General features: G+C 35.5%; 1 protein-coding gene across 2 annotated transcripts in view; it reads left to right on the forward strand.

Annotated features, from left to right (window-relative positions):
- TRPC1 (transient receptor potential cation channel subfamily C member 1) overlaps window positions 1-16,406 on the forward strand; it is a 64,329-nt gene that overhangs the window by 26,611 nt on the left and 21,312 nt on the right. For both annotated transcript variants that reach the window (XM_028505189.2, XM_036017873.1), the window contains 3 exons: window positions 2,236-2,367; window positions 4,790-4,985; window positions 10,310-10,646. In XM_028505189.2, coding sequence (XP_028360990.1) covers window positions 2,236-2,367; window positions 4,790-4,985; window positions 10,310-10,646 — 665 coding nt within the window. The remainder of the gene's footprint in view (window positions 1-2,235; window positions 2,368-4,789; window positions 4,986-10,309; window positions 10,647-16,406) is intronic.

The following is a 16,406-nucleotide window of genomic DNA, read 5'->3' on the forward strand; positions in this document are numbered from 1 at the left end:
TACATCTGCTTCTTGATGGCTAATATTCTCATTGGTTAGAAATGTGAGGTCTTAATGAAAACATCATGGTACTGGCATAAAAACAGACATATAGATCAATGGAACAGGATAGAGAGACCAGAAATAAGCCTGTACCTTTATGGTCAATTAATTTTGACAAAGGAGGCAAGAACATACATACAATGGAGTAAAGATAGTCTATTCAATAAATGGTGTTAGGAAATTGGACAGATATGTGCAAAAAATGAAACTAGATCACCTTCTTATATCTTCTTAAGAATAAACTCTAAATGGATTAAAGACTTAAATGTTAGACTGAAAACCATAAAAGTCCTAGAAGAAAACATAGGCAGTAAAATCTCGAACATTTCTTATAGCAATATTTTTTTCTGATATATCTCCTTGGGCAAGGGAAACAAAAGAAAAATAAACAAATTAGACTATATCAAACTAAAAAAGTTTTGCACAGCAAAGGAATCCATCAACAAAATGAAAAGATAACCCACTCATTGGGAGAACATATTTGCCAGTGATACATCTGATAAGGGAATATTGGAATTCTAAATATTCCAAAATTTATAAAGAACTTATAAAACTCAACACCAAAGAAACAAATAATCCGATTAAAAGATGGCTAAAGACCTGAATAGACACTTCTCCAAAGAGAATATTCAGATGACCAATGGACATAAGATGCTCAACGTCACTAATCACCGGAGAAATGCTAGTTAAAACCACAGTGAGATATCATTGCACACCAGTCAGAATGGCTATCATCAGTAAATCAACAAAAAATAGATGCTGGTGAGGATGTAGAGAAAGGGGAACCCTCATTCACTGTTGCTGGGAATGCAGATTGGTGCAGCCATTGTGGAAAGTAGTATAGAGTTACCTCAAAAAATTAAAAATGGAACTGCCTATGACCCAGTGATTCCACTTCTGGGAATATATCCTAAGAAACCTGAAACACTAATTTGAAAGAATACATGCACCCCTATGTTCATTGCAGCATTATCTACAATAGCCAAAATTTGGAAGCAGCCCATGTGTCCATTAGTGGATGAGTGAATAAAAACGCTGTATTATATGTACACAATGGAATACTACTCAGCCGTAAAAAAATAAATAAATAAAAAAAGAAGGAAATCTTACCTTCTGGGACAGCATGGATAGACCTGGGGAAATTTATTCCAAAGTACAGAGCAGAAAGTACAGAGAGTTTCCCCATACTCTCTACCCTCCTCTCACGGCCTTCCTCGCCTCTCACCAGTGCAGTGCCCTTGTTACAACAGATAAACAAACATTGATGGGTTTTTATCACCCAAATGATTAGAGCATCCTCTTTCTAAGCTACTTGCTTTCTTTAAAAAACAAACATGTACTGAATTTATATTTAAAAGAAAAATATACATTATATAACATCTACCAAATTTACAAATTAAGAATTGTATATTTATAAATGAAAGAATTACAGTAGAATTTTTCTGATGTGGTTTCTATTTAGATATTGAAAATGAACATTAATTAGTTTACAGAAGGTGAATGGAGTAAATTATTTACTAGATTATGTATAAATACCTGATTTCATTCTTTTTTTCATTTAATGTTTTACTGTATTTTTTCCATTACCATTTAGCCCCATTTCACCCACCTCCCCTCTCAATCACCACACTGTTGTCCGTATCCGTGAGTCCTTTTTCCTTTTTGCTCAATCTCCCCCCAAAACTCTCCCTCCCAGTAGCTGTCATCATGCTCTCTCTATATGACCTTGTCTCTATTTTGCTTGTTTGTTCAGTTTGTTTTTAAGATTTGAAACATCTTTAAAAAGTAACCTGGTTGACTGAGTCATGTTTTACATATATTTAGCATATTAGTCTTATTGGAGAAGGAAAATTTTTAAAATAAAAATTATTAGTATATTTTATTTAAAATAATGTTGGATTTAGGAATAGAAATTTTTTAAATTAAATTGTATTGAAGAATGCAATGTTTTGAATCTATGAAAAGAAACACTAAAACAATTTCCTTAAAAACAATACATATAAAGTTTTCCAGTATTCATATCTCAAAATATTTTTGTCTTTCTGTTTATGCAAATTATCTTTTAATAAATACAACTTTTACTTTCCATTTTGTAATACTATCATTTTAAGTTTATGAAAATTATGAGTTAAAATACTAATCTCATCTATGTAATAATTTTCTTTTACATTATGGAATCAAATTTTATCACAGGTTTCGTCTTGATATATATCGTTGTTTGGCCAGTCCAGCTCTAATAATGTTAACAGAGGAGGATCCAATTCTGAGAGCATTTGAACTTAGTGCTGATTTAAAAGAACTAAGCCTTGTGGAGGTGGAATTCAGGTGGGAATGAATGGAAATTATAAATTATATCTTTTTTTTCAGAATATTTATTTACATTTTATCCAAGATGACCAGATCTTGCTGTCACCTTCTGGGGTTTTTCTTTCTCCTTTAGCGAATAGACCCCAGTGTAATTTAGGTCACTGCTGCCCATCTGCTTTCTGCCCCTCTTGCACCACCCTTAAATCCTTGCTTTGTTCAACATTGCCAAAGGCATCCTAGTGCAATGTGAAAAGTAGTGGTGTGGTAGCCCTAAGCAAGAACAAAATTATTTATAACTGCGCTCTGTCCTACCTCCCCTCATTTCCACATTCTATAATTATCCTTGGAGTGTGATTCTTTATAATTCTCAGAAACAATAGAATGCTTTCTGTATGTTGGGGCTATTGCAAACATAGAGACCTAGTCCCTTTTCACTGTTCACTGTTTGGTGAGAGTTTCTACTAGGAGAAGCATAACATGTAGACATCTCTTCTGAAATGAAGAGTTACGTGCAATTCTGGCAATTTGTATACCCAAGGAATCACTGTTATCATTTCTCCTAGAGAGATAAGTTGAAGGGGGAAAAAAGCTTAAAAAAAAAAACAGCCTATTGAACTACTGACTTAGACATTTAAAAATTAAAAAAAAAACCACTACATTTGTAAACTTTAGGAAAAGCTGTGAGTCTTTCTCTAATGTTAAAGTATCCCTGGTGCCCTCCAAGGAAGGAAGACTTGACCAGGATTTCTTGACAGTCCCCACCTTTCCTTTCAGGTCCAGCTGACGGTGGAGCCCGTGTCTTACACTGCTGTCCTCCAGGGGCTTGATAAAATTGGGAAAATTTGAACTCTACTTACTGGAAGGGCAAAAAGAAGCTTGCACTTTTCTTTTGCCTTTACAGCAGTGTATATAGTGAGTTCTTGATATCTCCAAGTTTAGAAACTTTCTATTTTAATCTCATAATTGGAGTTCTGAGTTACCACATAAAAGAATTTATTCAACTCCTTTCAAAATGGAAATAACCACTGTGATTATATTGTAATCATAGTCTAATAAAGTAAGATTTTGAAGTGATCATAGAATCATTTCGATGGTCACTTGCTTTTCTGGATGGGGAATGTGATCTATCTATAGAGGTTAGATATTTTACTGATACCAACTGCTGATTAGGAACAGAGTTGACCTTGACAGTAGGAACAAAGTTGTTGCTAGAATGGAAGGCAGACTCATTGCTTCTTTTTTACTATATTTCCATCTAAACCATACAGCCACTTATTCATTTTACAGTAACCTATTGGAGGTTAAGCAAATTGGTATATAAAATATATTAATGCAACTTTTGAATCTAGTGGTTTTGCAGCCTTTATCTAAAGGTGAGATATCTTTATAAAAAATAAACACTTTTGATGAATGTTTCCATCTGCAATTAGATTCCTAGACTAAGAAACGGGTAATATTTCAGTTATTAAAGAAATCCAACTATTTATTCTTAGGTATTTTGGTTACATAGTAAATGCAAAGAATGGATGACAAAAATGTTAGCTCCTAAGAAATAGTTTTTAACTTTTTGAGTTATAATTTTATGTAACCAGTTCATGGAAGACCCCATTGTAAAGAAATATTAATCAATGGGAAATCTTCCTATTTTCCCTTCCTTTCTCTTTAAAGAAAAAAAGGAATAAAAATTGTTTTCTGAAGTTCAATTGACTCATAATTATTTCTAACTTTATTCGTAAATTGTTTTACTCAGACATGTTTAATATAATTGATATTCTTATAAAGAATTATATACTAAAACTTTTTAATTCCTCACAAATTGATTTGGGCTCACCTTTAACAAACAATTAAATTCTAGGTTTCAAGGAATAGTGATCCTAAAAGAGAACTCTTTACTAAGCATGTTTCAGTATCTTTCTAACTCGATTTTTGTCCCAATGAGCAATTTAAAAATTAATCAAAATGCTATTTTAATATCAGAAGTAGAATAAATATCTTGTAGGCTATTATTGAAAAATGGCTTAAAAACTATATAATAATATTTATTAGATAACACTAACATATTATTTAATATTTTAAGATAAGTAATGTAAAAGGAAGTACTAAATATACTAAATATAGAGAATAAGGGCAAATGAGTTAAGTGAAGAAATGGTTGACAAATATTGTTAGAATTTCTAGGAATATCAGTATTGTGAGGAAACATTGTGCTTATCTAAGGTTGTCAGTGTAAACACCAGAAACACAATTGCATTATAGTTTCCCCATGGCTGTGGGGCATTAGTGTACCAGTAGTTGCCTTTGACTGTTAGCACAAAATGACTTCAAATTTTGAGTACCACTATCAGAACTAAAATATTACTGAGTAAAAGTTTTCTAGTGCAAATAGCTTAGTTAGAAAGCAGAAGTGACATTTCTAATAATCAATCATTGCATTTTGCAGAACTGATTATGAAGAACTAGCCCAGCAGTGTAAAATGTTTGCTAAAGATTTGCTCGCACAAGCCCGGAATTCGCGTGAATTGGAAGTTATTCTAAACCATACATCTAGTGATGAGCCTCTTGACAAACGGGGATTGTTAGAAGAAAGAATGAATTTAAGTCGTCTAAAACTTGCTATCAAATATAACCAAAAGGAGGTATGAGGGTTTCTGTGATATATTTAAATTATTTCCTCCACAGTGGTCTAGTGGCTCAGAGCAAAGGCTTTGCAGCAGCGCATATAGATTAAGATCCTAGTTCTGCTTCATAAAAACATGTGTTCTTGGGAAAGTTATTGAATCTGTCGGAGCTTTAGTTTTAAGAATTAATAAATATATATAGTTTAGAGTTTATTATAATGAGTACTAGCATTAAGCAAAAATTCAGGGGTAGTTGCTATTATTTTTAGTGGTTAATTTTCATTATAATAGTATGTACATTAATTTAATGTTTTTGCAAAATTGTACCTACACAGGTAAGATCTTGTGTTGTGACCTCATAATGAAGTTTCCATCTCATGTTTTATTTGTCGTAGTTTGTTTTATTGATCTGGTTATAATAGTCCTTTTTATAGTAATAGTGCCTTTCTGTTTAAAAATAAAGTATCAGATATTATGTTTTCTGATTCTTATTTGTTAATTAATTGTGAAACCCAAGGGTGGAGAGGCACATGATAAGATAACTAAATTGAATGTGATTCTTCTGACATCATCCCTTCCTGTTAAGGGAAATACCTATTTCTATTCCCCATACACATACATACACATGATTCAAAAACTTGAAGGAGGAAGAAGGTATGAATTCTAAATTTTATTTTAAGACTAATTTACTGTACATTTTATATGTATACAGTGATATCCAGTTGACAGTATGGAGTATTGATAAATAGTACTTTATTATCAATGGTATTGATAAAGGTATTGCTTCTAAGACCCATTATTTTTATTACCAACATAGGTGTTGGCATAAAAATTATTTATCAAATTCATTTTAATATAAAAATGAAGCCTGAAATAGATAATGGTAGAAGGCAAAATACAGGACCTCTGATACTAGAAACAGAATTTTTAAAAATTTTGGTTGAAAATTTGAGCCTCATATATGAGATCTGTCCAGAAGGTATCCAGCCATGTAATATGAAGAATAGAGACATTTACTGAAGAAGATACAAGGTACAAGAAACATTGTACAAGGCACAATGACACCTCAGTCCCCTTCAAAGCAGTCATCTTGGGACCTCACAGAGTTCTCTCAATCACCATCAGCTGCCCCTTTGTATTTTCCTGAATCTCGTCAATGATCTGAAATCTCTTTCCTTTCAAAAGTGATTTTAGTTTTGGGAAAAGCCAGAAGTCACAGGGTGCCAAATCTGGGCTGTAGTGGGCTGAGTCACCTGGGTGATTCAATGTTTCACCAAAAAACTTTGCACAAGACATGATGCATAAGCAGGTGCATTGTTGTGATGAAGCTGCCAATCACTAGTTGCCCATGGCTGTGGCCTTCTGAATCATCCGAATAGTTTTCATGGAGGAATGTTTAAGCATAATACAAAATTTGGTGCATATTCATTGCTCTACTTACTCAGTAATTTTTAATGCAAAGGCCACACAGTACACATACTTACTCAGTGATGTCTACTGCCCCCACTGACTAGTACAGTGAAGTCATCATTGTTCACGCATGTGCATTCCAGTCTACTCCTAGGCTGGCAGGTTATATCGATGTTGCACAAACTGTTCTGATTATATTAATAATGGCTGGATTTTTTTTCTGCACAGACCTGGTAGCTTTGATACAGGGATTTTAAGATGTTTACTTTAAGATTACCTAGATAGTATATTGTTTATCCAGATCTCTGGCTTCAAATCCTATATTTTTCTAGTATTCCAAGGTTCTTGGTTAAGATAAAACATTTTAGGGAAAAAATTAAGTATAAGAATTTGGATCAGTGTAGCTTTAAGATTATAAATCAACAAAGTAGCTGTGTGGGTTAAAAAGAAAATATAATGCTAAAGTGTACAAGTAGAAACAGAACAGAAACCCTGATGTAACCTTCTTCTGATATGTATCTTGACTAGACATTATTGACTAGATACTTGGCTAATTTATGTACTTACTTGTTCCACAACTTAAAATAGACATGAACTTTTAGAATATGGTAGAATAGGGAGATAACAAGATACAAAATCAATGTAAGCGATTGGGAAAAGAACATCAAAGAAAAGTGGACAGAACCAAGGCAATCCTGGTTAGGGAAGAAACAACGAAGAGGCAGTTCCCTAACAATATATTTAAGTACCTGAAGGACACATAAGAGGTAACCAAATGTTTCCTTCTAAAGAAGAGGAAAGAAAAGGAAAAAGAAATAGTAATATTTTTAGTTGAAAGGAAGATACTCCATAATTTTAAGGATTAAAGAAAATGTAAAATAGCTTTTTAAACTAAATTTCTAAGTATAATTAAAGGAGAAGATAATATTTTCTGAAATAATTGGTAGACTTTATTCATCCTGAATAGCAAATTACCCTAATACTTAGTGGCCTAAAACAGCATCTCATCATCATTTATAATAGTTTTATAATCATTTCATTATGTTCTTGGATTCTCTGGGTCAGGACTGAGGAAAGGGCATAGCAAAACTGATTTGTCTCTGCTTCACCATGGGTAGGGCCTCACCTAGAGACAGCTCACATGACTGGGGGCTACAGTTGCTCGGAGGCTTCTTCACTCATGCCTCCGGTGCTTGAGCAGGCCCTGGAGGACTCAAGCAGGGAGCTCTGAGTGGGCTGGGTGCTCAGGTGGATAGGTCCACAGAGGGTGGGCTTCCTGAGAACTGGAACCATAGAGGGGTATGGCCATGATGGTGGGTTGGCTATGAGGAGATGGTCTGAGGATCCTCTGAGGGCTGACCGCTGTGCCTACATACAGCCTGGGCTTCCTCACAGCACACTGGCTTCAGGGTAGTAGGACTTTTTACAGAGCAGTTTATGGCTGTGAGAGCAAATGCTCTTCAAAGTGGAAGCTGAATGACCTTTTATGAGCCCCCTTCACAAGTCACATAGCACCACTTCTTCCAGAATCTTCTAGTTAAAGCAATCACATGTTGAAGGGTAGAGAACATCCATAGCCTGCCTCTTGCTTAGAGAAGTATCAAAGAATTTGTGTCTCCATTTTAAGTATTTTTAATCCTCATACGAGGATATTTTTTTTATTGATTTTAGAGAGAAAGGAAGGTAGAAAGAGAGAGAAAGGCATCAATGTGGGAAAAAGTCATTGATTGGTTGCTTCTCATACACACCCAGCCCAGGGATTGAACCCCCAGCTGAGGTATGTGCCATGACCAGGGATCGAACCCGTGACTTTTCGATGCATGGGACAATGCTCCAACCAACAGAGCCACCTGGGCAGGGCTGTATCTACATTTTAAATCCACCAGAGAATAATAACATTTCCAACTGAAATTTTGTTTTTCCAATTACCTATATAACATTACTATTAATTAAATTACCACTATACAGAGGGATGGCAAGCACAGCCAACAGTCCTGAGATTGCTTTCACATTTTGGGGGAAGGGTGAAACCATTCAGTTTAGGATGCTACTAAATTAGGTAATTGGTAGAAGAAAAAGCTATTTCTCTCTCTAGTATTTCATCTTGAAAGACAAATTGAGATTTCCTAAGAACACCTGAATTTGAGCAGAAGAACAATGAAGTAAGACTTAAGGGCCAAAAAGAAGTATAGTATTGAGTTGGCCAAAAAATCTGTTTAGTGTATTCCGTAAAATAAGAGACACATTTTTCATTTTCATCAGTAACTTTATTGATTTGGATATTTTGAGTATGTTGACTATCTCCTGCTATTGGCTTCTAGTGGGTAGAGGCAGGGCATGCTGCTAAATACCTTCCCATGCATAAGACAGGCCCAAGGCAAAGAATTATTTTGCTAAAATGTCAATAGTATCAAGAAATTTCACAAACCACTTTTGATACGTTCAGCCTCAGTGCCTTCTCCATATGCTGCACAAATCTTTTTTTGTGTTTCAGTTGTGTTTTTACTTTTCTTGAAATAATAAAGCATAATGTGCTGAACATGCTGCATATTTACTTTCATTTTCAATATTAAAATGGTTACACAAAAATTTACCAATTCTGATAAGTTTTGCTTTAAAACACACTGCTATGACAGCTGTCACACTACTATTTAACAAAATTGTTTTGAATGAAATTAAAGACAACTAAGCATGACTAGAGGCATCGTACAGGAGAAAACTAAGTGAACTCTTTGGCCAACCCAATATATTAGGGAATTTCTTGATAAGCACAATAAACAACAACAGGAACTTTTTTTACTACAGTGCTGCATTGCACAAATTATATTCTATCACAGGATAAATCATTTTAAAGTAGAAGATTGACTAAATATAATTTAGATATCAGTGATATTATGATTGCTTTACTTTGGTAATTTCAAACCTGATCACAGTGCTGTATGTATTGGAATCCTTATGTTAACTTTGCACTGTGAGCATTATATTGGGAAAATATTGCTTTTGGAATTTGCAAACTGAAAAGCTTTGTAAGCTTTGGTAAACTTTTATTTTCTGTACTTAAAACTAGAATTTTCTTCTTATTTGAGAATATTTTTCCTTCCACACAGAATTCAGGGTTTTTTTTTTAAGATTTTATTTATTTATATTTAGAGAGGGAAGGGAAGGAGAAAGAGAGAGAGAGAAACATTGATGTGTGGTTGCTGGGGGTCGTGGCCTGCAACCCAGGCATGCACACTGACTGTGAATCGAACCTGCGAAATTTGGTTCGCAGCCCGCGCCCAATCCACTGAGCTACACCAGCCAGGGCAGAATTCAGTTTTAAGCAGACTAAAGACTATTGCACTTTAACCTTTCTGTTTTTATACATATGTCTGATGCTTATACTTTGATTGCTTTGCTAGCTTGATGTCTTTGTTTCTTGTAACAAAAATCATTAATTTTTGTAGACTGAAGTCTCTTCCTATGGTTGTACTTGTTAACTTTGAAATTTCATAAACATTTTTATAAAAGTATTTATAAATTATTGCAAAGTAGCTAACTAGGCTAGTAATAATCATTAATACATAATAGTGCATGCTATGAACTAGGCACTATTTTAAGAGTTTTATGTTTAATCCCCATAACAAGCTTATGAAGTAGATACTATTACTATCTCTGTTTTCAGATAGAGAATTTGAGGCTTAGACAGGTTTAAAAACTTGCTCAAGGTGACTTAATAAGTGGCAGAGCTAGATTTGGATCTCAGTAACTGGCTCCACAGTCTATGCTCTTAACCTCCACACTCTTTATTACATGTAAGAAAGAAAATCTAGGTGGACTGTATAAAATTGTTTTTTTGCTATTAAAACTTTGAATATCAATTAAACATGGTATTGTCACATCCTACTTATAGGTTCACTTTACTTTTTTTATATGTGTGTATTCCTTTTCAGTTCGTCTCCCAGTCTAACTGTCAGCAGTTTCTCAACACTGTTTGGTTTGGACAGATGTCAGGTTATCGACGGAAGCCCACCTGTAAAAAGATAGTGACTGTTTTAACAGTTGGCATCTTCTGGCCACTTTTGTCACTTTGCTATTTGATAGCTCCCAAATCTCAGTTTGGCAGAATCATTCATACACCTTTTATGAAATTCATCATTCATGGAGCATCATATTTCACATTCTTGCTATTACTAAACCTGTACTCTCTTGTCTACAACGAGGATAAGAAAAACACTATGGGACCAGCTCTTGAAAGGATAGACTATCTTCTTATACTGTGGATCATTGGTAAGTGTCAAGTTCGTTTGAAAGGTTCTGCCCATTAATTCTCCTTTGCTTGGTGGCATTATAAATATGTATATTCAATTTGTAATTTTATACTGTTTACACATCAAGGATTTGAATACTTCTATGATCACTGAAAACTTAACTGATATTTTTACAAAAATAAATATTCCTGAACTTGATGATAAGGAAACAGAGCTCTTGTTAATTAATTATATGGAAGTTAAAATATTTGATTATCAGTCTCTAAAATTGTTTATGATTATTAAAAACAAATTTTGCTGATAAATGCCCTTTTTGGTATAAGATGGTGAACCTAGTTGTACATATTTTGAAATGTAATATATTTTATACTTGGTTGAATTTTAAGAGTTAAGTATTTTGTTTTATTATATCATTAGTTTTCCTTTTAAGAACTATGGGTCTTCATAGTTACATTTTCCTGGTTACTCTATAAATCAGTTCTTTGTATTGATAGCCAGATCTCTTTAGAAATTATAGGGTTTTAGTACACACACACACACATATATATATATATATATATTACATTTTGCTTGTGAAATTAGTTTTTATAAGTATTAACGCTGTATAATGAATATTTTAAATGACCTTCTGCTGCCCTTGCCCCTTTTTTGATGGGGGTGAAAGGTAAGGAGTTCAGGTATAATCGTGTTGTATGGATTTTTAATGACATCTCCTTTGTTTCTCTCTGTATTTCATCCTTGTTTTTAACCTCAGCATTTCTGACTTATGTTTCTACTATTTGCTATACAGTAAAAGAATATTGAAATTGAGTCTTTTCTATGGTATAAAACACTGATTAATATGTTTTTGATTGTTTCATTTATTACGTAATTTGAGAAAAGTTAATGTAAAATGTTCACCTTTAATTCTCAGCGATAAAATTAATTTGCATACTTGAGATTTTTATTTTTATTTGGAAATTAATTAATCTTAAATAACTTGATTTCAATCAGAGTTTTACTTTTAGCACTGTTCAATCCACGATACATTAATGTTTAAAATTAGGTAGGTAAAACATACAGATGGCAAAGTAGGTACACCATGTGCTCAGCTCCTCCCCTGACCACATCAAAACTACAACCAACCTACACAATAGCCATTATTGAGAATCACCTGAAGCCTAGTTGAACAGAACACCTATAATTAAGGATATAAGAAAGCAACCACGTCAAGATCCGTGGGAGGGATGGAAACCACACACTGTGGCAGCTGAGAATTGGAAGGCTGTGGAGGTTCCCCCTGAGGAGCAAAGGGTCCCAGCCCCACATGAAACCCTAGCCTGGGGCTCTAGTACTGGGAAGAGAAGTCTCCATAACTTCTGGTTGTGAAGACCAGCAGGGGTTGTGGCTAAGGGAATTATGGCTGAATGAGAAGGAGGGGCTTCTGGAGTCCCAGGCTTTCCTTGTAAACAGTCCATCCAAGGAATTACCTTGCTGACCGACTCACTGGCTCTAACTCCAGTGCTAGGGCAGTAGTCAGGGGCATACTTGGAGAAACTGGATTCATACTTGGAGAATCTGGCTTCAGGGCAAAGGCTGGAAAGGCCACTTTCTCCCAGACAAAAATACTAGGAGAAGCCATTGTTTCTTTGTTGAGCTCTCCCCCACCCAGACACAGGTGCAGATGGGCTCTGTATCTGAGTCTCAATTGACCTGGCTAATACTGGTCACCCTGTCCTGGTGATTCCCTAAGTCCCTGCCCCACCCACCTGGGAGGTCTACCCAAGCCTCTTCCCATGGCTTTTCCATACAAAAGGTCTGTCTTGGCTCATGCTACTGACTTTCCTAAAATCTTTCAAAGGTTCACAAAACTCAGACAAGCAGCATCTGAACTTGGCCTGTCATGTGCCTCTTGCTAAGCAGCCTCAAGCCTGGCACTAGTGACATCCAGCCTTGGTTCATAGGTTAGCCTCTCCCAGGTACCTCTAGGCCCAGCACAAGCAGTAACAACTACAGATCACTTTGTAGTTTATAACAAGTGGCTCCAAGCAGGTCACAGGCAGTAGCTAACCCTGGCCTACACCAGAGTCCCTCCCAAGAGGTTCCAGAACCAACATATGCAATGGCCAGCATCAGAGCACACCAGAGCACAATCCAATCATCTCTACAAGACACACAGAAAGGGTGGACGTGGAAGGCACCAGGGCCTCACTAGAGTGCATTGTGCTCTGTAGGTTCTGCCCCCACAAAACAGCTCTCCACTGGAGTCATGGGCAGCCCTCATAACCAATCAGCCTCATGGGCAGTCCCACCCTTTTACATACCAACATCAATAAAGGCTCAGCTACAACAGGAGGACACACACAACCCTCATAAGTGACACACTTGGAGCACGAGCCAGGTAATTAGGGAGAATTCACTGCTGAGCTCCTAGGGACACCTACTACATAAGGCCACTTTGTCAAGACCAGGAGATATGGTAGCTCTACCTAATGTATAGAAACAAACAGGAGAGTAGCCAAAATGAGGAGATAAAGAAATGTGGCCCTAATGAAAGCACAGAACAAAACTCTAGAAAAAAAACTAACAAAAAAAATGGACAAGCAACCTAGCAGATGCAGAGTTCAAAGCACAGGTTACAACAATGCTTAGTGAATCTAGGGGAAGAGTAGATTAAGTCGATGACTACTTCAACAATAAAATGAAGACAAAATAGAGATAGAGATAGGGGGTCAATAGTAGAATAAGTAAAGCAGAGAATCAAATCAGCAATTTGGAAGAAAAGGTAGCAGATATGCCCACTTTGAACAGCAAAAAGAAAAAGTAATATTAAAACATAAGGATAATTTAAGAGGGCTGTGGGACAACATCAGGCATACCAACATTTGCATCATACAGGTACCTTAAGGACAGGAAAGAGAGAGAAAGGTATTAAAAACCTATTTGAAGAAATAATGACAGAAAACTTTCCTAACCTGGTAAAAGAAGGAGACATGCTAGTCTGGAAGCACAGAGTCCCAAACAGAATAAACCCCAAAAGGCCCCCACCAAGACACACCTTAAGTAAAATTAAGCAAAAGGTTAAAGACAAAGAATCTTAAAAGCATCAAGAGAAAAACAGTTAGTTACCTACAAGGGAGCGCCCATAAGACTGTCAGCTGATTTCTCAAAAGAAACTTTGCAGGCCAGAAGGGATTGGCCCAAAATATTCTAAGTGATGAAAAGCAAGGCCTACAACCAAGACTACCCAACAAAGCTATCATTTAGAATCAAAGGAGAGATAAAGAGCTTCCCAGACAGGAAGGAGCTAAAGAAGTTCACCACCACCAACCAGTATTACAAGAAATATTAAAATAGTCTTCTTGAAGAAGAAGGAGAAAGAGGAGGAGAGGGAAGGAAGTGGGAGGAGGAGGAGAAAGATAAAAAATATTAACAATGAAATCTTGCCATTTGTACTAACATGGATGTATTGGGAGGATGTTGTGCTGGGTGGCGGGGGTTGAAAAGAGAAGGACAAATTATGTGTGATTTCACTTATATGTGAAATCTAAAAATTGCTAAATGAACAGGCAAAGCAGAAGCAGACTCATAGATACAGAGAATGTTTAGATGGTTGCTGGATGGGAGGGAGTTACAGGAATAGGTCAAAAGGGGGAAGGGTTTAAGATGTGCAAATTGCCAGTTATAAAAACAGTCATATGGATGTAAATTATGGTATAGGGAATATGGTCAATAATATTGCAGTGACTTTGTATGGTGCCAGATGGGTACTAGACTTATAAGGGTGAACATTTCCTAAGTTGTACAATATAAATATCTAATCACTATGTGTACAACTGAAACTAATATAATAGTGTATGTCAACTGTAATTGAAAAATAAAAGGTATTAAAAGATAAAATTAGGTATATAAAGTAAAAATAATATACATCTGAACTTTAGGTCAAAGGCTATTAAATAATTTCTTATTAATATTTCTTTTTTCCTTGTTTCTGCTACTTTTTTAAAATGGTAGTTTAATTTAGTAAATAATTTATACTTTATCATATGTAGTTCCAAATTGCATTGTTATAGATCTTTTCAATGTGAAATTTATGTATATTGTTATTTGAGTAAGTTAAAAAAATATTGGGCTGAAAGAAATCTCTTAAGAAACACTTCCTCTATTCATTTGGGTGTCCAACCTTAGGTGTCTCTGGGCCACACTGGATGAGGAAGAGTTGTCTGGGGCCACACATTAAATACACAAATACTAACAAAAAGTGATGAGCAAATAAAAGGTTTTCGTAAATTTACGATTTTGGGTTAGGCTACATCCGTAACCATCCTGGGCCACATAGTTAAATTTGAAACTATTTCTAAAAGATTATTGTACATACCTTACTCATAAAGAAAGGAAATTTTATATTGTTTATTTATAACCTACTGTTTAAATGGTACTGAGAAAGATAGAAAATATTTTTTGTTTTATAAATAAGATTCAGTTTACCCAAGTCTGTGTAAGAATCAAATTACAGTTATATTTCCTAGCCGCAAGTGAACACGCATTGAATCCAAAGAGTCCTACCACCCTTTGCACAGCATAAACATGCTGCTGTCACTGAATTTGGTAATAATGGTAAAACTGTGGCTACTTCTTTTTAACCATGGTGACCCTGTTTTCAATACCATTATTGCATGCACACACACACAATATGATTTATTCCCTAATCATATTCTGCCTCAGTAGAACAGGGAAATGTGAGGTAAGCCAGTAAAATTCCCAAAATTATTTTACTTTTCTCAGCACAGCTTCTACTTTAAACATTTAGATCTCAATAAACCTTGCCAAGGATGTCTTCTAAGCCTGTTATGTAAGTAGATTACTGTGGGCTTTCTTAAATATATAATCTGAACATGGCCTGAGGAAACATGGAGGAATCATTTGCCTGCTTGTCAAAAGTCACCCTGTGGCTCGGTTTATCTCGTGCCAGGAGCACAGCAAGCTTTGACTCATGGTGACTGACTTTTGTACATTGGTTTCCTGTTTGTTTTCTCAGCCCTCCAGAAAAGGTAGGGTTAAATTATAAAAATTAAGGTAGGGAAAAAAGAAATTGTGTTGGTGAATGCAAGAATATTAATGGCATCCTTTCTTAATTTTTTACTGTTAGAATATACTGGAACAGCTACTATAAAACTGTACTTTAAAAAATGGCACACCTACTTTATCCAAGCATGGACAGAAACACATAGGGCCCAACACTCATGGAGCTTGTGGTCTAATTAAAGTAAAAACAAACAAACAGAATACACACATATAATTACACATATAAAGAATCACACATATAAATTTAAAATCTCAAGTGAGTTAAGTGCTACTAAGTAAAGGTCAGGGAGCTAGGAGAGCAAGCATGTTATAAAGGTGTTTCAACCTAGTCAAAGAAAGAGATTGGGAAGGCTGTCCTACGGAAGTGCTAAATGAGCTAAGATCGAAAGTGTAAATAGGAGTCAACTAGGAGAATTGGGAAAGCATTCTAGGCTCATACAAAGTTAAATTCAGAGGCCCTGTGGCAAGAGGAAGCATGGTACAAAGAAGGAACTGAGGAAAGGCTTGGGCAAGGGAAGTGGAATTCAAGGGGAAGCTGTATAAACAGCTGTGGAGACTCGTGGGCCATGTTAAGTAATTCTGACTTTACTAAGAACAATGCGAAGCCATTGCCAGGTTTAAGTAGATGAGTGACACGATCAGGTTTGCCTTTTAAAAAATCATCTGGCCACAGTGTGGAGAATGGGTTGGGAGGGCAGGGCTGTAGCAAGAGTAG

Source organism: Phyllostomus discolor, chromosome 2 (genome assembly GCF_004126475.2).
Source record: "Phyllostomus discolor isolate MPI-MPIP mPhyDis1 chromosome 2, mPhyDis1.pri.v3, whole genome shotgun sequence".
Taxonomy (NCBI): Eukaryota; Metazoa; Chordata; class Mammalia; order Chiroptera; family Phyllostomidae; genus Phyllostomus; species Phyllostomus discolor.